The sequence below is a fragment of the Saccopteryx bilineata genome, chromosome 7 (genome assembly GCF_036850765.1).
Source record: "Saccopteryx bilineata isolate mSacBil1 chromosome 7, mSacBil1_pri_phased_curated, whole genome shotgun sequence".
NCBI classification, from domain to species: Eukaryota; Metazoa; Chordata; class Mammalia; order Chiroptera; family Emballonuridae; genus Saccopteryx; species Saccopteryx bilineata.
The window spans coordinates 60,367,587-60,391,876 of record NC_089496.1 but is presented as its reverse complement, the minus strand read 5'-3'; the positions used below and the strand labels follow the sequence as shown (position 1 = coordinate 60,391,876).

Here is a 24,290-nt window from a genome sequence, read left to right as displayed (position 1 = left end):
ATGGCAGAATGCAGTCCAGATCCAGAGGAGGACGCGGGGGTGGGGGTGGGGCTTCTGGGGAAATGGTGGCCCGGATGCACAACCCCCCCCCTCGGACCTCACAGTGGCTGACCCTGGGGCCTCTGGACCTCGGGAGGAAAGCCTGGGGTTTCATCGGGGTCCCTAGAGAGCTTGGTGCTGACCCCACCCCCCACCCCCAGGGGCCACAGGCATTTGGAGGGCTGCATCAGAGAGCCATGGTGGGGTTGGAGGCAAGGGGTGAGGGACCCACAGCGCAGAGGTCCCTGGGCCCCCAGTGGGGAAGGTGGCCAGCGGATCGTGCACAGGTGACCAGACACTCCGGTCCCCAGGGTGAATTTTGCTTTACCCTTCGTGCTGGGAGACGCCGCCAGGGAGGGGCTGGGGGGAAGCTTGGCGCTCCCCGCTCACCTGGGGGGGGGGTTCCCGCCTTCTCTTGAGAAAGTAGAGCAGTGCGCTCAACGTGTAAAACCAAGAACAAGGGCGACCATGCCCTCCTGAGGATCGGGCCTCCGGGGGAGAGGGAGGGGGTTTGAGCAAAGGGAACTCCGACCTGGAGACACGGGGCCACGGAGGAAGGGGAGGAAGGCTTCCGACCGCACGGAGGAGAAGAGAAGGGCGCGTGGCCATTGGCGGAGCGGCCACCCCTGGGGTCGGAAGTGCGGAGACTGTGCGCTGAGAAAACGGAACGAAAGCTGGACTCCGCCCAGGAACCTGCGGAGAAGAGGAGGGGCCAGAACCTTTGTGAACAAGGCGCCTGCGCCGTGGGGACGCGAGTGGGCGTGGCTGCGCTGGGAAGCAATGGGGGGGGGAGCCCTCAACAATCATGGAGAGGGCTGCCTCATGGCTCAGCTCTTTGGGTATCTGCCCCCCAAGTTTTGAAAACATTTACTCCCAAAGACACACACACACACATACGCACGCACGTACGCACGTTTGTCGCAGGATAATTCACGGGGGCCAAGACGTGGAAACAGCCCAAGTGTCCCTCACAAGATGACAGATAAGGAGGACGTGGTCCCTATACACAATAGGGTGCTGCTTGGCCATAAGAAAGGAGGAAATTCTTGCCCTTGGTGACAACAGGGAGGGACCCTGAGAAGATTGTGCTGAGCAGAGTAAGTCAGACACCAAAGGACAAGCACCCAACGGTGTCCCTCATAGGTGGAGTGTAGAACAGAAAGCAACAGACGCAAAAACTCGTAACACCGGGCAACAAAACTGTTGTTGCATCCACAGAAACACTTGTTCTCACTTAATTCGAGTGTGCCGCTCTCAAATGTGACATTAGTATTTCTCTGTAGGCGACAGATTTTTTTTTTGCAATTCAAGACTTTAGGTTTTCATCTTATGGTAAAATTTTCAACATTTAGTTTAACATAATGAAGTAGAATGTCTTCTTGGGCATCATCTTTGTGAAAATATAATAATTTATAGAATGTAGTAAATACACTAAAAGATATGATTGCATCAGAATTTGTGTACAATTTCGAAATAGAATATATTAAAACACTTATTTTAATCATAAAATTTGCGCAAAACTTATTTAAATTCTATTCAGGCAAAAATTTGCGTTTGTAGCTCTTGCGTTTGTGTACTTGTTGAGGACAATCTCGTTTGATGCTCCAGCAGTAGTCTGCTCATCACTAACAGCTCCAAGATCTTCGGGAAACTTATCAGGGTGACTGTTCAGGAAGTGAATCTTAACGCTCATGTTACATCCAATGTCACAGAAAGCCAACAGCATCCTTTGAACCAGAAGTTCATAGTTTTCTGCCTTTTTGTTGCCAAGGAAGTTCTTTGTAACTGCCACAAAAGACTGCCGTGCTGCTTTCTCCTCCTTATTCATCTTCCTGGAAAGTTCTTCATCATGTATGAGGGTTCAAATTTGAGGTCCACAAATACACCTGCTTTTATCTTCTCGAAAGACAAGGCAGGAAAAGCAGAAATAATATGTTGAAAGCATTCACTTTCTCTATTCAAAGCCTAAACAAACTGCTTCATTAAGCCAAGTTTGATGTGAAGTAGGGGAAAATGATCCTATCTCGATTAACTACAGGTTCATTCACAATATTTTGCATCCCTACTTCCAGAGCTTCAAGTTTTGGCCACTCCTTCTGTGTCCAGAGTTTCTCCCAAGTTCGGCTGTCCCACAAACACAGAAAACAAGGATACTTTGTGAAACCTCTCTGTTGTCCTAGCAGGAAATTTACCATTTTAATCTTCTTGTAGATGAGTTGAATAACCAATTGGAACCGCTGAAAGTAGGCAATATATACACATGACACAAATGGTGAAATATTGCGCCTTTGACGTTGAAGTGTGTAACAGCCACATATATAACAGTTGTCAGGACTATTCTTACATTGACGCCTACTCAAGAAGCCATGATTCAATCTTAAAACAAAATAAGAGGATGTTTTTATCAGATAATAATTTTTTACATTTAAAAACAACTACAATTAGGCCCTGGCCGGTTGGCTCAGTGGTAGAGCGTCGGCCTAGCGTGCGGAGGACCCGGGTTCGATTCCGGCCAGGGCACACAGGAGAAGCGCCCATTTGCTTCTCCACCCCTCCGCCGCGCTTTCCTCTCTGTCTCTCTCCTCCCCTCCCGCAGCCGAGGCTCCATTGGAGCAAAGATGGCCCGGGCGCTGGGGATGGCTCTGTGGCCTCTGCCTCAGGCGCTAGAGTGGCTCTGGTCGCAACATGGCGACGCCCAGGATGGACAGAGCATCGCCCCCTGGTGGGCAGAGCGTCGCCCCTGGTGGGCGTGCCGGGTGGATCCCGGTCGGGCGCATGCGGGAGTCTGTCTGACTGTCTCTCCCTGTTTCCAGCTTCAGAAAAATGAAAAAAATAAAAAAATAAAAAAAAAAAAAAAACAACTACAATTATGTAAAAGTGATGTTTGTAAAACATTAATTGCCTTGTGGTTATGTTCAATCCAAGAGTCGTTGCCCTTTAACTCCGATTTAAAAACCAATGCATGCCATTAACTGTAACAAAAAGAAATTAAAATCGCATAAACACTAGAGCATGCACCAAAAAACGGATTTCAGATTTGGAATCAGCGATGCAGAAATATATAGAAACAGTTCTAAAACCTCATGCAACAGAAAATGAAATAAAAAACAAACTTGTTCCCCAGTGTAATAAGTAGATGCAGACGCCAGTGTGGCGGTGACCAGGGGGGGAGGGGTCCCACGTGTGGTGACAGAAGATGAATTGACTTTAGGTGGTGGGCACACGATGCAACACGCAGACCACGTCACACAGACGTGCGCACGTGAATCTGTATAATCTTACTAACCAATGTCACTTCTATAAATTTAATTTTAAAAGGGAGGGAGGGGAGGAAGGAAGGAAGAAGGAAAGAAGAAAGAGAGAGAGAAAGAAAAGGGAAAGGGAAAGAGGGAGGGAGGGAGGGAGGGAGGAAGGAAGGAAGGAGGAAGGAAGGAAGGAAGGAAGGAAAAGGGTCGTGTCCTTTTGAAGGACATCAGCGTGTGCCCGGGGATGGGGATGAGTAACTCCCCAAGGAGTGCCCGCGTGCAGGGGGCAGGTCTGCCTAGGAGGTAGAAAGGGGTTGATATTTTTCATAGCAAAGCTCTCATGGATTAGGTTGTCAAGAAGGCAGGGAACCGAAGACATGATTCATTTCCAGAGCGCGTCCAATGGCCCAGGAATCTGGCAGGTGCAGAGGGCAGGTGGAGTGTCGTGAGGTAGTCCTCCTGCCTTCCCAGATGGGCAGGGAGGTTTTTAAAAGAAAGAAGCAGCGACCCATCTGCAGAAACAAAGGGTGTGTGTTCTTAGATACCATGGAGACGTTAGAGCTTCTCAGGAAAGATTATTAAGAGCGTAAGGCCCTGGCCAGTTGGCTCAGTGGTAGAGCGTCGGCCTGGCGTGCAGGGGTCCCGGGTTCGATTCCCGGCCAGGGCACACAGGAGAAGCGCCCATCTGCTTCTCCACCCCTCCCCCTCTCCTTCCTCTCTGTCTCTCTCTCCCCCTCCTGCAGCTGAGGCTCCATTGGAGCAAAGATGGCCCAGGCGCTGGGGATGGCTCCTTAGCCTCTGCCCCAGGCGCTAGAGTGGCTCTGATTGTGGCAGAGCGTTGGTCGCCCCTGGTGGGCGTGCCGGGTGGATCCCGGTCGGGCGCATGCGGGAGTCTGTCTGACTGTCTCTCCCCGTTTCCAGCTTCAGAAAAATACAAAAAAAAAAAAGAGAGTGTAGGCCCTCTTTGCCCCGGCTGGGTAGCTCAGCTGGTTTGCGTGTTGTCCCGATACGCCAACGTTGCAGGTTCGATCCCCAGTCAGGGCACATACAAGAATCAACCGGTGATTGCACCAAGAAGTGGAACAATGGCTCTCTCTCTCTCATGTCAATAAATAAAATAGTAAAAGAAAAAACAACACAGGACCTCCCTGACGTTAGGACACCACCTGTATGTAAGTAGGTCCATCACACTACGTTCTGCCCACTTGGTGAGAATGTCATATCGTGCGTAGAAGAACCGACCTGGACAAATCTGAAAGTGCCCCCCACACGTGGGCCGTATTGTCACGGACACGCTGCCGCCGACCCCCTCACCTTGAGGTCCCCCCCCGAGATGTGTTCAGAGTGTCCCGTTAGACTCAGGAAAGATTTCGGAGCAATAGATGATGCATAACCCCCCCCCAAAAAATCAATGTGACAAGTCAGGAAGAGAGGTCTCCTGTTACTCTGCTCTCGGGATTGTCAGGGTCGGTTCTGGGGAAACACGCCCCCTGACTGCTGGTGCCTGCTGTGCTGAGAAACCCCAGGGTCCTAGCCTAGGGCCACGTGGGCTGGGAAGCCGGAACCAGAGTTCTGAAGAAGCCAGAGGCCCTTCCTTGTAGCCTGGGGAGGGTTCCGGCCCCCCAGTCAGTGTTCGGCCCTCTGCGACTCCCCCCTCGGGTGGGTCTGTCTTGTCCCTCCTCCTGGCCCCCCTGAGGGGTCTCCTGCACGCACATGCGTGCTTCCTGCACACGCACCGGGGGCCCCGGTTCTGAGGGTTACAGGCAGCTTTTAGGATGCGCCTAGAAGAGATGGCGTCTTAGAACACGGGCTGGTTGGATGCCTGTGGTTTAAATGAGCTGCCGGGTGGTAGGTGGTTTCGCTGCAGGACGCTCCCCCACCCACCCTGACGCCCCCTCCTCCCTGTCACTGCGCCTGACTCACCACATTGGCATCCGAATGTGTCAGCAGAGACGGGTGTTTCGGTTTAGCTACGGGGAGAAGACACGCGGTGGGCGTTTCCGCAGCCTCTGTGGGTCAAGTTTGTGCTGCAGACTTTTATTTACTGTTTGCCTTTTCTGAGTCAGGCTGAATTCTCACCTCTGTGCTTTTTTAAAACAAGAGGTCGCCCCCCCCCCCCCCCCCCCGTCCCGGTCAATGTGTCCTTTTTAAAAATCCCTTTCCAGAGCGTTTGTTCCCTTGGTGGCTTTAAAGCAACAACAGCCCCCCCACCTGGGATGACATGCCCCCATCCCGCGCCGGGAGCATTTGACAACATCTGGAGCCGTGTTTGGCTGTTACAGCTTGTGGGGGGGTGCGGGGGGGGGACAGGCCGACGAGTCTCCTGTGTGGGGCCAGGGACACTGTAGAAAGGAATGTCCCAGAGTAAGGACAGCCCCCCCACCAGAAAGAATGACCCAGTCCCAGACCTCAGTCAGGCTGAGCTGGAGAAATCCCACATTGTAGCTGTTGAGTCTGCCTGTGGTGTGACGAGTGTGTCTGAAACACGGGGGCCTGTGGTGTGACGAGTGTGTCTGAAACACGGGGGCCTGTGGTGTGACGAGTGTGTCTGAAACACGGGGCCTGTGGTGTGACGAGTGTGTCTGAAACACGGGGCCTGTGGTGTGACGAGTGTGTCTGAAACACGGGGCCGTGTGAGTTAAGAGAGGCAGTGGGGCTTTTCTGTCTGCCGTGGAAATGTGCCCTGTCTCTCTGTCTCTCTCTCTCCCTCTCTGCCCCCCTCCCACCCCCTCCTCTCTTTATCCACAGTCTGAAAAATACATTCCGTGCGGGGTTTTCTCACCCCGAAGGCAGCAGGCCCAGGCTGGGACGACAGTTCCATGAGATTCTTGGCTCCCCAGGCTGTGAGCCGCCCTCTCGGGGTTGGCTGGCCTCCTTCCCTCCGTCCTGGCTGCCTGGTCAGTTCTGTTTGCTCAGAAAGGCGTTGTGCACGTGGGCTGTCCCCTCCGTCTGGTCCAGGAGTGTGGACCTGCCGTGTGGCTCCCTGCCCACTGATTCGTCACCATCGTCACCCCGCCAGGAGTGACCCTCACCGTGCACGGTCCCTTCCGTGGGCTGTCCTCTCCGTCGGGTCCAGGAGTGTGGACCTGCCGTGTGGCTCCCTGCCCACTGATTCGTCACCATCGTCACCACGCCAGGAGTGACCCTCACCGTGCACGGCCCCACCACGTCCCTCAGGGCGGGCAGGGGCACGAACGCCAGGCTGGGACAGGCAGTGGGAGGGGGAGGTCTCAGACCATCGCAGAATCCAGCTACCACTTCGGGGTGGGCACCCGCCCTTGGAAGGAATATCACGTGGGCGAACACAGCTGTGTCCTTAACTCCAAGTCCTTCCTGAAGTGTCTATGAACAGACCCATAGTGTTGAGGGGACCCGGACTCTGGGAAACCTTGACACTCTGAGCAGCACGGCCTCAGCGTCTCCGGGGAAGCCTGTGTGGTTCCTGGAGGAGTCAGGCACCTGCCTGCAGGGGGGGGGCAGGGGGGGTTACAACTCGGAGTTTGCTGCGCCCCGGAGACTTCTCCATGGAGAAGGAGGGGTCACCCGTGCTGGCCACCCCAAACTGTCTCCACAGGGACCCCAGGAAGTGGAAGGCGTTCACATCACTTAACTTGCTGGGTATAAAAAAATCCGAAGAGGAGGGATGTGAGGAGGGGGCCGTGGGCCTGTGGTGTAGGCAGGGACTCCGTCCTGTCTTCTGTGTGTGGATGGTGGGGGTAGGGGGGACCCGTGGCTGGTGCGATGGCCCTCTGCCAGTCGCTGCCTCTGTGCCCACCCTGGTCTCTCTGGGAGCCGCTCCGTCCTGCTGCAGTCTTGGGAAGTGAAGTCCACTCACCACTGAGTGCTCCAGGGCAGGTGCCCCCGGACGGCCCTCCCATCTTCTTGCTTTGACTTTACACGGCCTCTCCCCCCCCCGCCGGCTGCCACCTTGGGATCTTTCCTCTTCTTCAAACACCACCAGTCACATTGGACAAGGGACCCACCCTAAGGCCTCATTTCCACTTAATTATTATTATTATTTTTTTTTAGTGACAGAGACAGAGAGAAGGACAGGTAGAGACAGACAGACAGGAAGGGAGAGAAATGAGAAACATCAATTCTTCGTTGCAGCTCCTTAGTTGTTCGTTGATTGCTTTCTCATATGTGTCTTGACCAGGGGGCTACAGCAGACTGAGTGACCCCTTGCTCAAGCCAGCGACCTTGGGCTCAAGCTGGTGAGCCTTGCTCAAACAAGGCGGGCTCGTGCTCATGTCGGAGACCTGGGTGGGGGGGGGGGGAGTTTCGAACCTCTGTCCTCTGCATCCCAGTCCAACATTCTATACCCTGTGCCACTGCCTGGTCAGGCTTCACTTAATTCTTTAAAGACTCAACATCCTAGCCTGACCTGTGGTGGCGTAGTGGATAAAGTGTCGACCTGGAACGCTGAGGTCGCCGGTTCAAAACCCTGCACTTGTCTGGTCAAGGCACATATGGGAGTTGATGCTTCCTGCTCCTCCCCCTTTCTCTCTCTCTCTCTCTCTCTCTCACTCACTCTCTCTCCTCTCTAAAATAAATAAATAAATAAAATTAAAGACTCAACATCCAAATGCCCTTGTTGGGAGGAAAAAATAAATAGAATACCCTCCCCATGAAAAGGAAACCTACCTATATATAATGTGCTATATGTAATATATATAACACACTAGTATACATAATTACTATGTTGGTATAATTATCTCATGTAACATAACCAAATAGATTGTTATTAAACTATTGCAATATACAGTTACTTAAAATTTATTATATATAATCATAGTATATGTAACCTGTATTATATATGTACACGTGTAATAGAGTATATACAACTGCTCACAAAAATTAGGGGATCAGGAAATGTGCAGACACTCCAGGACTTTCAGCCTTTTGTCTGGAGCATTTTCACCAATGAAATAAAAGTTGGGTTTGCATCTCATTTGCATAATCGAACAACTTTCTTTGACTTGTCGTTTGCTTTTCTGATGTTCTTATTCAATAAAAGAAAATCAAATGCTTCTTTTTTTTTAAATTGCTTCATATTCATTAGGAAATACCCCCTAATTTTTGTGAGCAGTATAATATAGTGTCTATAATGCAATATATAAAGTATATGTTATATATGTCATATAATGAACAATTATCTAATATAACATAAACAAGTCAAAGAAAGGCAAGCAGGGGCGTGGCCAGGGTGGGTGTAGGGTTCAGACGCGGTGCGGGGTGCTCTGGACTGTGGGGGGGGCGTGAGGAATCTGTGGTCTCTTCAGGTCCTGAAGGGGTCCCGTCTGGCTGTCCTTTCCCAGGTGAGCCCTATGTCTGGGTCCCTGGGGTACTGCCTCTGCAGGACTCCCTGGGCGCTGAGGGCCTCTTCACAGAACCCAGTGCCCACTCAGAGCTGGCAAGGGAGCTTCCAGTCCTCCCTGCTTCTCATGGCCCCAGTGAGTCCCCAGCCAGACAGTCACCAGAGGTTTCCTCATCGCTGGGTGCTGTCCCCAGGCACATCCGAGGGCGGGGTGGCACCCCATTCGGGGCTCAAACGCCTCCACCACAGTGAGTTTTAACAGCGGGAGCCAAGACAGGGGTGGGCAGGTGAGCTCACGGTTGAACATCCCAGTGCAGGAGAAAGCAACCCTGCTTCTGATGAGTTCCGTCCGTGAAATGTGGTTAAGATAAACCAGACACAGGCAGCGGCCGTGCCTCCTCTTTCTCTGTCATCACCTCCCTCGGGCTCTCCCCGCACCCGTCCAGGGCCACTGGTTCCTTGGCAACTCCCTCGGCCACACCAAAGCCCATCCATCTCACGCTCAGCTTGTGTGCTGCTCTCCTCTGAGACGGACCCGTGACTTAGCTTCTGGACGCTTCCCTCTGCAGGAAGCCGGGCTCTTTCCACTTCCTCTTGACCCTTTTCTGTGGGAGCCCTGCAGAGGGTCACGGTGAGGACGGAGGAGCCCACGGCGTGCCATGTGACAACACCGCAGTCTGACCTCTAGAGAAGGAAGTGGGCAGTGGATCGGACACCAGGGCTCCCTGTCCCCCCCGGCCAGGAGGTGGGACTGCGCCTCACCTCGGGGCCGGCTGACCTCAGGACATTGTCACGACAGGAGGAACCCCCTCAAGGGATGCCTGTCCCTGGGGGGGTCATGCCAGGTGGACCCAGAAAGAAAAATCTCCGGGCTCACCCTGGGCGCCTGTTTCTCCAGCCCTACTCCCCCCCCCAGGGGTGCGCCCAGGTGGTTTGGTCTTACCTTGGATTGATCTTCGAGGACAGATCAATCATTAGGTCTAATACATCTACCGTCACTGGCCCTAGCAACCAAAACGTGCTTTGCCTGTGACTGATGGATCTTGAGTCAGTGGAATATAAGAAAAGAAAAGCTGAAAATGGAAGGAGAGCCCTTCCTGGCTGGGTAGGTCAGCTGGTTAGATGAGAACAGCGGTTCTCAACCTGTGGGTCGCGACCCCGGCGGGGTCCGTCGAACAACCAAAACACAAGGGTCGCCTAAAGCCATCGGAAAATACGTATTTCCGATGGCTTTAGCCGCTGAGAAGCCGCGCTACCGCAGGCTGTTATGGACATGCGTTCCAAACGGAATGCCTGCGGTCACGCGCAGACGTGATTGCATCATCCCTCTGGGGCCTAAGGGGCGGGGGAAGGGGGGGTGCGCTCCACAGTCCATAGCAGCGCATTACGTGTGTCCGGCGCTTGCTGACGTCATCAGTGGGCGGGTGCAGCGAGCACCGAAGGACAGAAGCCTAGGAGGCGGAGAGGCAATGAGAATACATAATGCCTATCAGGTATTTACATTCCGAATCATAACTGTAGCAAAATTACAGTTATGAAGTAGCCACCAAAATTTATTTTTTGGTTTGGGGTCACCGCAACATGAGGAACTGTATTGCGGGGTCACGGTATTAGAAAGGTTGAGAACCACTAGATTAGAACATCTGTCCCAGTACGCCAAGGTTTGGGTTCCATCCCTGGTGAAGGCTCAGCCAGGAATCAACCCATAATAAATACATGAATAAGTGGAACAACAAATCAGTGTTTCTCTTTCTGTCTCTCTCTAAAACAAATCAACTTAAAGCATTTTTAAGTAAAATAAAATAAAACACTTTCTCTCACGGAACCTTGCGGCTCAGTTAGGAGCGGGCGGACCGCGCAGGCGTCTCCATGCGGGAGGGACCGCCCCCCCCCACCCCCACCCCCACCCCCACCCCCACCCCCACCCCCACCCCCAGCCTTGCTCGCTAATGGCTGCCCGTCTGTCTCTCCCAGGGAGGAAAAGCGCTTTGTGAACCGGTTCTGGAAAGAGATCCGCGTGGGCGACTTCGTGCGCCTGCGCTGCAACGAGATCATCCCCGCCGACGTGCTGCTGCTCTCCTCCAGCGACCCCGACGGGCTCTGCCACATCGAGACCGCCAACCTGGACGGCGAGACCAACCTGAAGCGGAGGCGGGTGGTCCGCGGCTTCTCGGAGCTGGTGAGTGACCCGGGCTTCCCGGCACCCGCAGACTGGCCCTCGGGGCGTCAGAGCACCTGCCTTCCCCTTCCCCGCCCCCCATCAAGCCAAGCTGCCTTTCCTAGTGGATGGAGGTGGGACTGAGGGTCTGAGTGGATCCCTGACATGCCCCAGCCAGTGCCCAGTCTGCAGCTGACCAGTATTGGGAGGCCGTTTAATACTACAAAGAGCACTTATGACCAGCTGACTGCTGACTTACTACCTGTGGCTTTCATAAAGACCTGTTCCCAGCACGTGGCTCCTCAAGGGTGTTTCTTTCTTTTTTGCGTTTTAATTGATGAGAGAGAGAGAAAGGCATTCATTTGTTGTTCCACTTATTTGTGCATTCATTAATTGATTCTTGTATGTGCCCTGACTAGGGATCGAACCCACAACATTGGTGTTTTAGGATGACACTCTATTCAGCTACAGCCAGCTAGGACCTAGCAAACTTCTTTAGCTTGTTGGTTTTCAGTGGTCATTTTCATTAGTCTATCAGTCAGAATGCTTGCCCTCTCACTCCCACTATTTAAAGGGGGGTGCATTGCCTGTGAGGACGAGCCTTCCCTGGGGTTCCAGAAAGCAGATGCTTAGGTACATCTGGATGGGGTTCAATAAGTTAAAATGGGGCCAAAGCTTTAAATCATTCCTAATCACGTGCACACACACCTGACCTCCCCAAACAAAAATGTCTGTGCGTGACTCTTGTCTCTTTGAGATAAAAACAGAATAAAAGTAGCCCTCATTCACTTGTGACGACTGACATTTCAACAGTGGCACCTGCCGTGGGCTGAGACGCGAGCCCTTTCATCTGGGTGACGAAGGCGGCCAACCTCAGAAGGCTGTGGATTCGGGTTTGTTTTGGATGAAACTTCAAATAGTTGGCTAGCTCATCCGGGCTTTATCAAGCTCCTTGGAGCCTTGACCACCACCAGGACAGGAAGTTCATGAGGACACAGACCTTGTGAGGTGGACGTCTCCACCTTGGTCCAGCGAGACCAGCCAGCATTGCCCATGGGAACCTTTTTCAGTGTCCTGACTTGTTGGCGTTTCAAGACTGACAGCGGCCGGGACGGGGACGGGGAGGGGGCAGGGTTGTGTTTGTAGCTGAGATTGGACTGTCTGTCTCAGCCATCAAGACCGGAAGCTCAGTGGGGACTTGGGCGTCAACAAGAAGAGGAGCCGCCACCGTGCCTGGCGAGTGTTCCCGCCCGCTGTGCACCTCGGGTGTGTCGTCGTTAGTGGCTCAGTGTGTCTGCCTGGGACCGGGTGTGCAGGGGACAGGGTGTGCAGGGGACAGGGTGTTCACAGGGGACAGGGTGTTCACAGGGGACAGGGTGTGCAGGGGACAGGGTGTTCGCAGGGGACAGGGTATTCGCAGGGGACAGGTTGTTCACAGGGGACAGGGTGTTCGCAGGGAACAGGGTGTTCGCAGGGGACAGGGTGTTCACAGGGGACAGGGTGTGCAGGGGACAGGGTGTTCGCAGGGAACAGGGTCAGAAGTGTCATGAGTGGGAGCCCAGCCAGGCCTCAGGTGATGGGAAGATCCAGATGTAAGGGCCAGCGGGAACACATCTGGTGATGGTGGTGCAGAGAACACAGAGCTTGCAGCGATGCCGGAGAGCCAGCCCTCCGGGAGGACGTGGGTCCTGAGCCCCGAGCAGGAGCCTGGCCATCTGTCAGGAGCTGTCCTCTGACTGGAGCCAGGCTCACCCGTCACCGACATTCGAGAGATGGACACACCACGGGGACACGAATGATCTCGAATTCGGAGGACACCGAGTCCCTGTGAATCAAGTCCCTGATTTCAGGAATTCTCTGTGCTGACACCTTCAGGCAATTAGGAGGAAAATCCCTCGCACTGGGCGGAGTCCTTTCGCCCGGGGAATGGACGCCGCTCGGGAAGAGGAGTGATCGTTTCTCCTGCAGAAATAAGGACCTCTTTTCCTTACTGTGCAGAGAGCCTCGGAGAAGTCAGGGGGCCGTGCGCTGCCGAGAGGGCAGGCAGTTCATTCGGTGGTTGTAGTTGTTAGCCGCTCTGCCACCGTCGTCTGCAACATAAAGAGTTGGGAGAAACTCCAGGCGACCCTGGGGAGGGATTGAGTTTGTGAGTTCAGTATCCGCAGCCGTCTGACCTGCCTTTTACTTTGTAAACTGCTCCGTCATTGGGGCAGAGCGGACCTCCCATCAGCTGTGCTTATATGTGAAGTGGGCCGTTCGCTGAGTTTCGAAATAGAGACACAGCAGGGATGTCAACAGCCTGGTCAGGGTGGTAAACAGACCCTTCATCCCTAAGTTCATAAGTCCTGTCTCCCCCACCATCTTTGAACCCCCCCCCCCCAGAGAACGATTAATCAGTCACTACAGATGATTTGGGGTTTGCTAGAAATTTCTAGAAATGGAACCCTACAGTTAAGATGAATTTATTTAAATTTTTTGGTCTGGCTTCTTTCTTTCAGTACAAAATATCTTGAGCCCCTGGCTGGGTAGCTCAGTCGATCAGAGTATCGTCCCCCTACGCCCAAGTTTTGGGTTTGATCCCCGGGTTAGGGCACATAGAAGAATCAAGCCATGGATGCATAGATAAGTAGAACAACACATCGATTTCTCTCTCTCTCTCTCTCTCAAGAGAAAAATGTGTCAATAATTTGTTCCTTTTCCTTGCTAGTCTAATTGATTCTGTTACCCAGAATGTCTCAGCCGTGTGCCTCGTGACACACTCCTCAGCTGGGAGGCACCTGGCTCGTTTGAAGGGTTTGGGGGGGGGCTGTTGCAAATACAGGTAGCGATGGAAATTCATGTGTAGGTCTTTATATGGGAATATGCGTTCATTTCTCTTGGAGAAACAAGAACAACAGAAAACACGCAGGCATAGAGTGGGTGGATCATACATGTTTAACTTTCCAAGAAACTGCCGACCTCTTTCCAGAGCGGCCGCACAGTTCTTGCGTTCCTGATGACTTCTGGTCCAGAAGAGCCTCATTGTGAGTTTGCAAGAGGTCACGTGCCCCCTGTGGGTGGGGAGGGGGGACCGCTGGGAATCGGGGGAGAGGATGATCTGTTCTTCTGCCCTGTGTTAACTCGGATCGCGCCAAGCAGCGACGCGCCTCCCCATCTTTGGTCTGGGTCCCTTCCCGTCCTTTCTCGAACTTGGTCTGGTCACTCTTGACCTTCTTGTCAAGCCTCCCTGATCGCTTTGGGCCGGCGTCTGTATCCTCTCTCGTCCCTGGTTTCTCCTCGCCCTCCGGTGGGCGCTGGGTCCGCATCGCCCAGGTGGATTTTTCTCCTGAATTGTGACCGAACAGATCTGGTTGTGCGTGAGAATTTCCCAGTGCCTGCTGCCATTGTCACCTCAGAGACAGTCCTCAGAGAGCAGCGTGTCTGGCTGCTTCTCTGTGTCTCTGCGTGTCTTCTACCTAGACCAGGGGTCGTCAACCTTTTCATACCTGCCGCCCACTTCCGTATCTCTGGCAGTAGTAAAATTTTCTAACCACCCACTGGTTCCACAGTCATGGTGATTTATAAAGTAGGGAAGTAACTTCACTTTATAAAATTTATAAAGCAGAGTGACAGCAAGTTAAAGCATCTAATAATAATTACTTACCAAGTACTTTATGTCGGATTTTCGCTCAGTTTGGCAGAATCAATCTTTATCAAACAACTTACTATAGTTAAATCTATCTTTTTATTGATACTTTGGTTGCTCCGCTACCGCCCACCATGAAAGCTGGAATGCCCACTAGGGGGCGGTAGGGACCAGGTTGACCACCACTGACCTAGATTTTCTTCTCAGTCCTGTGCGTGAACCCCAGGGACCTGTCCTCAGGGGGCCACTTCATTATAAACGTGCCAAGGCTCACGTCCCCTCCCATGCGCCGGGGAGAGAGGGCGCCTTTTCCCTCAGGGGTCTCTGTGAGCCCTGGGCCTTTGCCCAGCCACTCAAGCCCGCCGGCCTCGTGGAGATGGGACAAGGTGGCCGGCGCCTGGGCACCGAACAGGCTGGTGCAGATGAGCTTGGCGGCGGCGCTGTGGACGGCGTGTTTCATCAGTGACGCCGTGTCTTCTGAAGTACAGAGCGGCTCATGGGAAGAAAGGCTCCCACATTAGGAGGTTTCCAAGTTCCTCTGCTCGGTGTCCGCTGCGTGGCCAGTCCTCAGATTCCCTGAAACATCTGATGAAAGAGAAGGCGCGTCTCTGCAGGGCAGCCGCCTCACCACCCACGGAGGAAACGCACGAAGCAGCGTTGGTCGCCCTGCGGGGGGGGGGGGGCAGGAAGGCTTTTGATTCTGAGAATTCAGGCTCGCACGCCGCACTCTGAGCCTTTTTTGTTTTTTTCATTTTTCGAAGCTGGAAACGGGGAGGCAGTCAGACAGACTCCCGCATGCACCCCACCGGGATCCACCCTGCAAGCCCACCAGGGGGCAACACACTGCCCATCTGGGGCGTCGCTCTGTTGCATCCAGAGCCACTCTAGTGCCTGAGGCAGAGGCCAAGGAGCCATCCCCAACGCCCGGGCCATCTTTGCTCCAATGGAGCCTTGGCTGCGGGAGGGGAAGAAAGAGAGAGAGAGGAAGGAGAGGGAGAGGGATGGAGAAGCAGATGGGCGCTTCTCCTGTGTGCCCTGGCCGGGAATCGAACCCAGGACTCCTGCACGCCAGGCCAACGCTCTACCGCTGAGCCAACCGGCCAGGGCCCACTCTGAGCCTTTGAATCTTGCGGCCGTCTAAACTGAGGCTTCGGGGCTTTTTTTGTGGAGAGCTGACACAGCAAGGAGGCGAGGGCAGGCAGGGAGGGGAAGGGGAAGGGGCAGGGGAGGGCTGGCTCTTTTGATTTTCGGGTCACATTTAACGAGGCAAAGACTGGCTTTCTGCTTCCGAACCACGAGACGTCCACTTGATCCCTGATGCTTATTCTTCTATGACTGGAATGTCTGTGGTTAGGAAAGGAGGCGGGCACACCTTGATCAGTCCCCCCCCCCCCCAACTGTCGGAGGCACGAGGCCGCCCCATGCCTCCTGCCGGGTTCGCTGAGGCCCAGCACCGGTCCCGGGGTCTCCGTCAGTCAGCTCTGTCTCCCTGGAGACGGGAACAACATCGGGTGGGGGGTGGCTGTCCCCTCCCTCCCAGGAACCGTCTGGTGCTGTGTCCCATGTCCCAGGTGTTGACCTCACCTGCTGCAGGTACCTACCTCCCTGTTTAGGACACTAAATAATAGCAACTGTAGATGACAAGAGTTACTTAAAAGTGTTTTTGTGACCGTTTCTATTCTGTTTCTATCTGGATGGGGGCGTGAACTCCCCAGGGCAACACTGACTGTAAAACATTCTGTTTCTATCTGGATGGGGGCGTGAACTCCCCAGGGCAACACTGACTGTAAAACATTCTGTTTCTATCTGGATGGGGGCGTGAACTCCCCAGGGCAACACTGACTGTAAAATCGGAGGAAAGAGACCTTGGTTTAAGGCTCCGGCAGGTGTGACACCTCCTGCCACCTGTCGCAAAATTACCTCCGGTTTCATGCAGGTTTTTATTTATCTAATAAGGACTGGGAGCCGGGCTGGGGGGGGGGGGTATGGGGGACACTATGGTGGACAAGACCCGTTTCTGTCCCATTTTGGGTTAACTCTTCGAAATAATTGATCTGGCAACACAACCTTTGCGATCGTGAAGGGAATCCTGCCCCCCCCCCCCCCGCCACTGTGTGTTTGTTCGTGCACCCAGTACCAATGCCACCGGCTGCTGCTGGCACTGTCACCCACTGTCAGCCTGGGGATGCAGGGGGGGGTGGGGCGCGCAGCACGAGACCTGGGGGCCATTGTCCCACTTCCTCTGGGCTCGCCCTGTGTCTGTACTCCGATCACCTCAGAGAATTGGGGAATGGCTCGCCCTGTGTCTGTACTCCGATCACCTCAGAGAATTGGGGAATGGCTCGCCCTGTGTCTGTACTTCGGCAGGGGGACGTCGCTTCATTTTGCCGCGGGGGAGAATGTGAGCACCCCTGAGAGAGGGACCGAGCCCTCGGGAACAGGAGCGAAGCCCTCCTGGGCGCCCAGCAGCCCCGAATGCCCCGGCGCCTGGTGGGCGAGAGGGCGGGCCAGAGGGCAGGGGCAGCCCGGCAGGAGCACTGGGACGATCACCTGTGATGCACGAGGTCCTTGGGAAACGAGCGTCCGTCACCCCTGCGCTGTCTGTGCACCAGGCTCCGTGCTGGTCTCGGGAGCAGAGCTCCTCGTGTCCAGGAGGCTGAGGGCCAGAGAAGACCTGTGGAGTGGGCTCCAGCCGGGGCCGTGTGTGCAGGAGAACCGTCCTGCCTGCACGCGGTGGGGGGGGCCTGCCCTCGCGCCCTCGGACGCTCCGTGCTGCGTCCTCGTCTCCGAGGCTGGGCACCTGTGGTCGGAAGGCAGCCCAGGGGTGAGCCGCTGCTGCCTGGGGTGCTGCGGAGTCGTGAGGTCCACAGACCCGGGGGATTCCGCATTCCAGCGCCCCCTCTTCGCTTGCCGAAGTCACACATTGATGAGAGGAGTGAGTGCTGGCTCCCGGGGGGGGGGGTGTTCCTGGTTTTCACTTCGTGTGGCACGCACGGTGAATCGTGCTCACTTCACATCTGCAGGCGTCACCACAGGCGGGAAACGGGTATCGGCGACCCGGCCGGGGGCCACGGACTTGTGTTTGGAAACATGGAAACTTGAAGTTTCTCTAGAAATTTCCGTAGAATCGATGACCTACTTTCTGGCTTACTGCACACAGGGTTATCGTTTCCTGCTGGTGCGAGAGGAGGTCCCAGGGAGTGAAGGGAGGGAGCTGAAAAGCGCTTTTGTTTGTTTTTAAATGTATTGGCGGGACATTGGTTTACTCAAATGATACAGAAGTCAGGTGCACAGTTCTCTGATCCATCATCTGTGCATCACATGGTGTGCTCACCACCCCGCCTCAAGTCTCCCTCCATCACCATCTACCCCCCCCCCACTGCGCAACCTTCTATTTCTCATAGAAACAACACCCTCGTCGCCTAGGTAACGGTGGTACCCAGGCATCGGCTCACCTAGAGATAACTGGAGATCACGGCTCACTTATTGGAGTCAGGATGTTGAAAACACAATCCCTGGTACAGCTTCTCGCGTCCTATCACACGAAACGTTGGAAACACAAGCAGCTGGCGGCACCTAGGTCAGCATTGAACAAGGAAAAAAAAAATCTAGAAATGCCTAGAGAATTGCTACATGGTTGCGCAGAAGCCCAAAGAAAACATACATCTTCTCTCTCAGGTGTGTGTGTGTGTGTGTGTGTGTGTGTGTGTGTGTGTGTGTGTGTGTGTCAGGAGATGACTGGTTAAATAAATTCTCATTTGTTTTTACAATGAGTCCCTCGTACAGAGACATAGTTGTACTTTTATAATTATGTCACTCGGGGTAATAAGAAGGGCGGGGGAGGAATTCCTTACACAGGAGGCTGTGTGTTTGTCCTGGGAGGCCCTGGAATTCTGGGCGGTGATTAATTAGTGTCCTCCTCATGGCCGGTTCTCAGTGTTTGTTTCTATCTGCTTTAAAAAAAAATTTTATTGTCATGGCAAAGGGCGCATAGCGTTTTAACCCTGCTTGAGCCGCGTCCTGTGGCGGTCTTCTTACTGTGACACAACCGTCACCCTCATCATCTTCAGAACTTTGTCATCCTCAAGTGTGTGTCTGCTTTAAAATCAAAGCAGTTCTCGCTGGCCGGGACGGCTCTGTGGGTTGGAGCATTGCCCCAAAGCGTGGAAGTTGCCGGTTCGGTTCCCGGTTGGAATAGATACAGAAACAGATCTATGTTCCTGTCTTTCTCTCTCTCTCTTTCCCTTCCTTTCTGGCTAAAATTAATAAATTTTTTTTTTAAAGAATTTTTTTAAATAAAAAGTTCGCACGCTCTGACAGGAAGGCCCCTGGTGCAGTGGATAGAGCGTCGGACTGGGATGTAGAAGACCCAGGTTCGAGACCCCGAGGTCGCCAACTTGAGTGTGGGCTCATCTGATTTGAGCAAAGCTCACCAGCTTGGACCCAAAGTCGCTGGCTCGAGCAAGGGGTTACTCAGTCTGCTGAAGGCCCCCGGTCAAGGCACATATGAGAAAGCAATCAATGAACAACTAAAGTGTTGCAACAAAAAGCTGATGATTAATGCTTCTCATCTCTCTCCATTCCTGTCTGTCTGTCTGTCCCTGTCTATCCCTCTCTCTGATTCTCTCTCTGTCTCTGTAAAAAAAAAAAAAAAAAAAGAATGAAGAAGGGTGCTTGGGGACCCTCTAACCCCACCCAGCCTCTGGGGGTAGGGGACAGGGTTAACAGAAGTCTGGCTGTTGGGTGACCAGGGCATGACCCTGAGGCCAGTTTGGAATGAAATGGACAGGCTGAATAAATACGTTTCATCCATGGGGGTGTTACTATATTGCCAAGTAAGTTAGAAGTAACCCATGAGAAGTAGACTCTTCTCGGTCAAAAAGGTGTGGTCTAGTTTTGAACCCTATTCAATTTTTTTTTTTCTTCTCATTTTTCTGAAGCTGGAAATAGGGAGAGACAGTCAGACAGACTCCCGCATGTGCCCGACCGGGATCCACCCGGCACGCCCACCAGGGGCGATGCTCTGCCCACCAGGGGGCGATGCTCTGCCCATCCTGGGCGTCGCCATGTTGCGACCAGAGCCACTCTAGCGCCTGAGGCAAAGGCCACAGAGCCATCCCCAGCGCCCGGGCCATCTTTGCTCCAATGGAGCCTTGGCTGCGGGAGGGGAAGAGAGAGACAGAGAGGAAAGCGCGGCGGAGGGGTGGAGAAGCAAATGGGCGCTTCTCCTGTGTGCCCTGGCCGGGAATCGAACCCAGGTCCTCCGCACGCTAGGCTGACGCTCTACCGCTGAGCCAACCGGCCAGGGCCCCTATTCAAATTTAAAAAATTTTTTTAAAACCCTCAAAAGTAAGCTCTGTTGGTTTGCTCAGGCGGTCGGGACAGAAGACCACAGACTGCGCGGCTTGTTCAACAGATTTCTTCTCCCACACACAGTGGCGGCGGCTGGAAGTCCAAGACTAAGAGTCTGCAGGGCTCCTTTCTCGGGACACCCCCTGCCTGGCGTGCAGACGGCCACCTCCTCCTTTTCCTTCTCCTGGGCCTCTGTCTCAGAGCGCCTGTGTCCATGTTTTCTTCCAAGGACACCAGTCCGATTGTATTAGGTCTGACCCTAAGGACCTCAGTTTAACTTATCTCTTTCAAGACTCCAGGTCCAGCCCTGGCCGGATAGCTCGGTTGGTTCTAGCACCAGCCCAAAGCACAGAGGTTGAAGCGTTGGTGGTATAGTGGTGAGCATAGCTGCCTTCCAAAGCACGGAGGTTACTGGTTCGATCCCCGGAGGTTACTGGTTCGATCCCCGGTCAGAGCACACAGGAACTTGCTCTCTCCCTGCCTCTCTTTAAAATCAGTTTTTTAAAAAAGGACTCTAGGTCCAGATAACGGTCACAGTCGAGGTACAGAAGGTTAGAGGGGTTAGAGTCTCGACATATGAACTCTGAGGGGGTCAGGTGGAGGAACACAGGTCAACCCCTAACAGTCTCGAAAGATGCTCCCCAGATCTTAAAAATCCGTTGAGGTCTTCCCAGGTTTCTGAGCGAGCAGGGGAAGCTGGGCGTGCTAGACGCACACACGTACCCCCAAGGCACAGGATGACGGGGAGAACATTATCCACATGGTCCTTAAGTCCCAGAGACAGAATGTCCCGCCGCGTCCGAGCCGTATATGTGGCATTTTCCTTGAGAAAGAATAATAAACAAAGACGGAATGCTTGCTAGCTGCCTTCCTCGTCTGCCAAGAACCATTCTTGCGTGCTCTGGGACTCACCCCCTCCCTGGCCGTCCTACCTAGCGGCTCTTGCTGCAGATAGATGTCTGTTTGCCCAAGAAGCTACCAAACGGGCTTCCGGTTCACCCCCATGACTTTAAACAGACATGGGGCAGCTCGGAGCAGAGTGTCCCTGTGGAGAGAGCCGGAGAGAGGCCATTGCGGTCCAAGCAGGAAAGAGCTGGTGGCTTTATTAAAATCCGGGAGGAGCCTTGGAACGTGGCGTTGGAATTCCAGCGAGGGAACCGGGCTCTGGACAGCACCTTCCCCTTTGCTGAGTATGCGGTTTCCCCTGGAGCCCAGTCAGAACTGACCCTTGAGTGATTAATTCCCTTTATGGCTGTCAACCTGTGCCAGGGAGTGTGCCTGTGGTGGTGGTGGTGGCAGAGTCCTGACCTGGGGTGGTGTCAACCTGGTGTCATTCACGCCTGTGATCTTTTAATCACTTGCAGCGTGTGCACGTGTGAGCAAACACGGTTCCTTTTTTTTTTTTTTTTTTTGTATGTTTTTTTAAATTTCTTTTTATTTATTCATTTTTAGAGAGGAGAGAGAGAAGGAGAGAGAGAGGGGCAGAGGAGAGAGAGACAGAGAGAGAGAAGGGGGGAGGAGCTGGAAGCATCAACTCCCATATGTGCCTTGACCAGGCAAGCCCAGGGTTTCGAACCGGCGACCTCAGCATTTCCAGGTTGACGCTTTATCCACTGCGCCACCACAGGTCAGGCGGTTCCGTTTTTTTTTTGTTTTTTTTTTTACCATACCAATCAAGGGCAGATTTCCAAATGCAAGACTTGTTTTGGGGCGAGCTGTTATTTTTATTTTCCGTTGAGCAGAATAATACAGACGTTGTGGGCTTCTGCGCTGGTTATTTAGATCGGTGAAGACTTTTTGGCGCACACTGAAGAAAAGAGGATCAGTTTGTATTGGCCAGGTGGAATTTGCTTCTGTAAAAAAAGAAAATATTGTCTGACCAGGAGGTGGTGCAGTGGATAGAGCGTCGGACTGGGATGCAGAAGGATCTAGGTTCGAGACCCCGAGGTCGCCAGCTTGAGTGTGGGCCCATCTGGTTTGAGCAAAGCTCACCAGCTTGGACCCAAGGTCGCTGGCTCGAGCAAGGGGTCACTCAGTCTGCTGAAGGCCCACGGTCAAGGCACATATGAGAGAGCAATCAATGAACTAAGGTGTTGCCACGAAAAACTAATGATTGATGCTTCTCATCTCTCTCCATTCCTGTCTGTCTGTCCCTGTCTATCCCTCTCTCTGACTCACTCTCTGTCTCTGTAAAAAATAAATAAATAAATAAATAAATAAAATAAAAAAAAGAAAATATCAATGTATTTACCCCCAGGCAAAATCAATCAATCAATCATGCAGTCACGCCTTTCCTTCCCCGGTGGCTTCCTTTGCTGTCATCGTCGGGGTCTCTGACCTTGTGTTTGAGCTCCAAGCTGGCTGGCTGGCTCGCTCACTGGGGCTGCCTGACAGCGATCAGTTCTCACCCCATCCTTTCACTGAGATGTGGAATCTCAGGACCCAGATAAACAAGATAGAAACAGACTTCTCGGTGCAGAGAACAGACAGACAGACGGCTGTCAGAGGGGAGGGAGCTTGGGGGAGGGGCTGGGTGGAAAAGGGTGAAGGGAGTAAGCAAAGAAAACACTCACAGACACAGACAGCAGAGTGGGATGGCAGGAAGGGAAAGGAGGTGAGGAAGGTGGAGGGAGGAGGGGGGAGGGATGGTGCTGGAGGGAGATGTGACTTGGGGAGGTGAACACACCATGCAATATACCGATGACCTCATGTGGAGTTGTGCATCTGACACCTGTGATTTTATTAACCAGTGTCCTCCCTAATAAATTCTATATATATATATATATATATTTTTTTTTTTTTGTATTTTTCTGAAGCTGGAAACGGGGAGAGACAGTCAGACAGACTCCCACATACGCCCGACCGGGATCCACCCGGCACGCCCACCAGGGGCGATGCTCTGCCCACCAGGGGCGATGCTCTGCCCACCAGGGGGTGATGCTCTGCCCCTCCGGGGCGTCGCTGTCCCAACCAGAGCCACTCTAGCGCCTGGGGCCATCCTTGCTCCAATGGAGCCTCACTGTGGGAGGGGAAGAGACAGAGAGGAAGGAGAGGGGGGAGGGGTGGAGAAGCAGATGGGCACTTCTCCTGTGTGCCCTGGCCGGGAATCGAACCCGGGACTTCTGCACGCCAGGCCGACGCTCTACCACTGAGCCAACCGGCCAGGGCCTCAATATATATTTTTTAATGAAGGCATGTGATAGGCCCCAGGTGCTGGCATTCTGCAGAGGTTCCCAGGCAGCACCTCTTGACATGGAATTCGCCTCCTGTGGGCACAAGCCGCAGAGGCCAGGGGCCTTGAGGACAGAGCAGCGGAGTCTGGATGTTGCTCACCTGTCCGTGCTGTCGTTGTAGGTCTCGGAGTTCAACCCCTTGGCGTTCACCAGCGTGATCGAGTGTGAGAAGCCAAACAATGACCTGAGCAGGTTTCGAGGTTGCATGTGAGTATCTATCGTCCGTCTGGCCCGAGCTTGTCCTTGTGACTGACAAACTCTTTCTACGTGAGCGGTTGACCCATGAGCAGCACAGGGGTTCAGGGCACTCACTGACCGCCGTGCAATCGAAAATCCTTGTATAACTTTCAACACCCCCAAAACTTAACTGTCAACCAGAAGCCTTACAGATGACATAAACAACCAATTGATGCATGTTTTGTATGGTACAGGTATTACATACTGCATTGTTACAAGGAGGTAAACCAGAGGAAAGAAATGTTATTAAGAAAATTACAAAGACAAGAAAACAAACATACAGTACAGTGTGTCCGTAAATTCATGGTGCACTTTTGACCGGTCACAGGAAAGCATCAAAAGATGATAGAAACGTGAAATCTGCACCAAATAAAAGGAAAACCCTCCCACTTTCTGTAGGATGATGTGGCAGTATGTGTGCATGCGCAGATGACATAACACTGTGTATACATCAGAGCAGCCCACGGCCATGCCAGTCGAGATTTGGATGGTACAGAGGAATGTTCAGTGTTTTCTGTGGCTCACTAAACTCAAATCCGTGACCAAAGTGCAACGTGAATATCGGTGCGTTTATAACAAAGCGCCACCACATAGGAATAACATTACTCGGTGGGATAAGCAGTTGAAGGAAACCGGCAGTTTGGTGGAGAAACCCCGTTCTGGTAGGCCATCAGTCAGTGACGAGTCTGTAGAGGCTATACGGGATAGCTACCTAAGGAGCCCTCAAAAATCTGTGTGTGAGCCCACATCGAACTGCACTGAATAGGTATGAAACTGGGAGACTTTTCCTTTTATTTGGTGCAGATTTCACATTTCTATCGTCTTTTGTTGCTTTCCTGTGACCGGTCAAAAGTGCACCATGACTTTATGGACACACTGTATTTATTGAAGAAAAGAAAAACACATCCGCACATAAGTGGACCCACACCTTTTCAACCCATGTTATTCAAGGGTCACCTCTGCACATGCGCACACACACACACACACACACACACCACTACAATAAGCATTTAATACTTTTCGCCCCATTCTGTAGGCCTTTAGGGATGTTGCTGACACCTGATCCTCTTGGTTGCATATGAGA

At 53.1% G+C, this 24,290-nt stretch overlaps 1 protein-coding gene and 1 long non-coding RNA gene across 2 annotated transcripts in view; one reads left to right on the top strand and one right to left on the bottom strand.

Moving 5' to 3' along the window:
• The window catches only part of ATP10A (ATPase phospholipid transporting 10A (putative)), a 93,733-nt gene that overhangs the window by 30,461 nt on the left and 38,982 nt on the right, over positions 1-24,290 (top strand). Inside the window, 2 exon segments of the mRNA XM_066239457.1 lie at positions 10,576-10,780; positions 23,091-23,176. Of these exon segments, the coding sequence (XP_066095554.1) occupies positions 10,576-10,780; positions 23,091-23,176 (291 nt within the window).
• Positions 3,538-6,164, bottom strand: LOC136310630 (uncharacterized). Its single transcript, XR_010726594.1, has 3 exons — positions 6,067-6,164; positions 5,208-5,293; positions 3,538-3,796 (listed from the first exon to the last, which is right to left on the bottom strand). It is a non-coding gene; the product is annotated as an uncharacterized lncRNA (long non-coding RNA).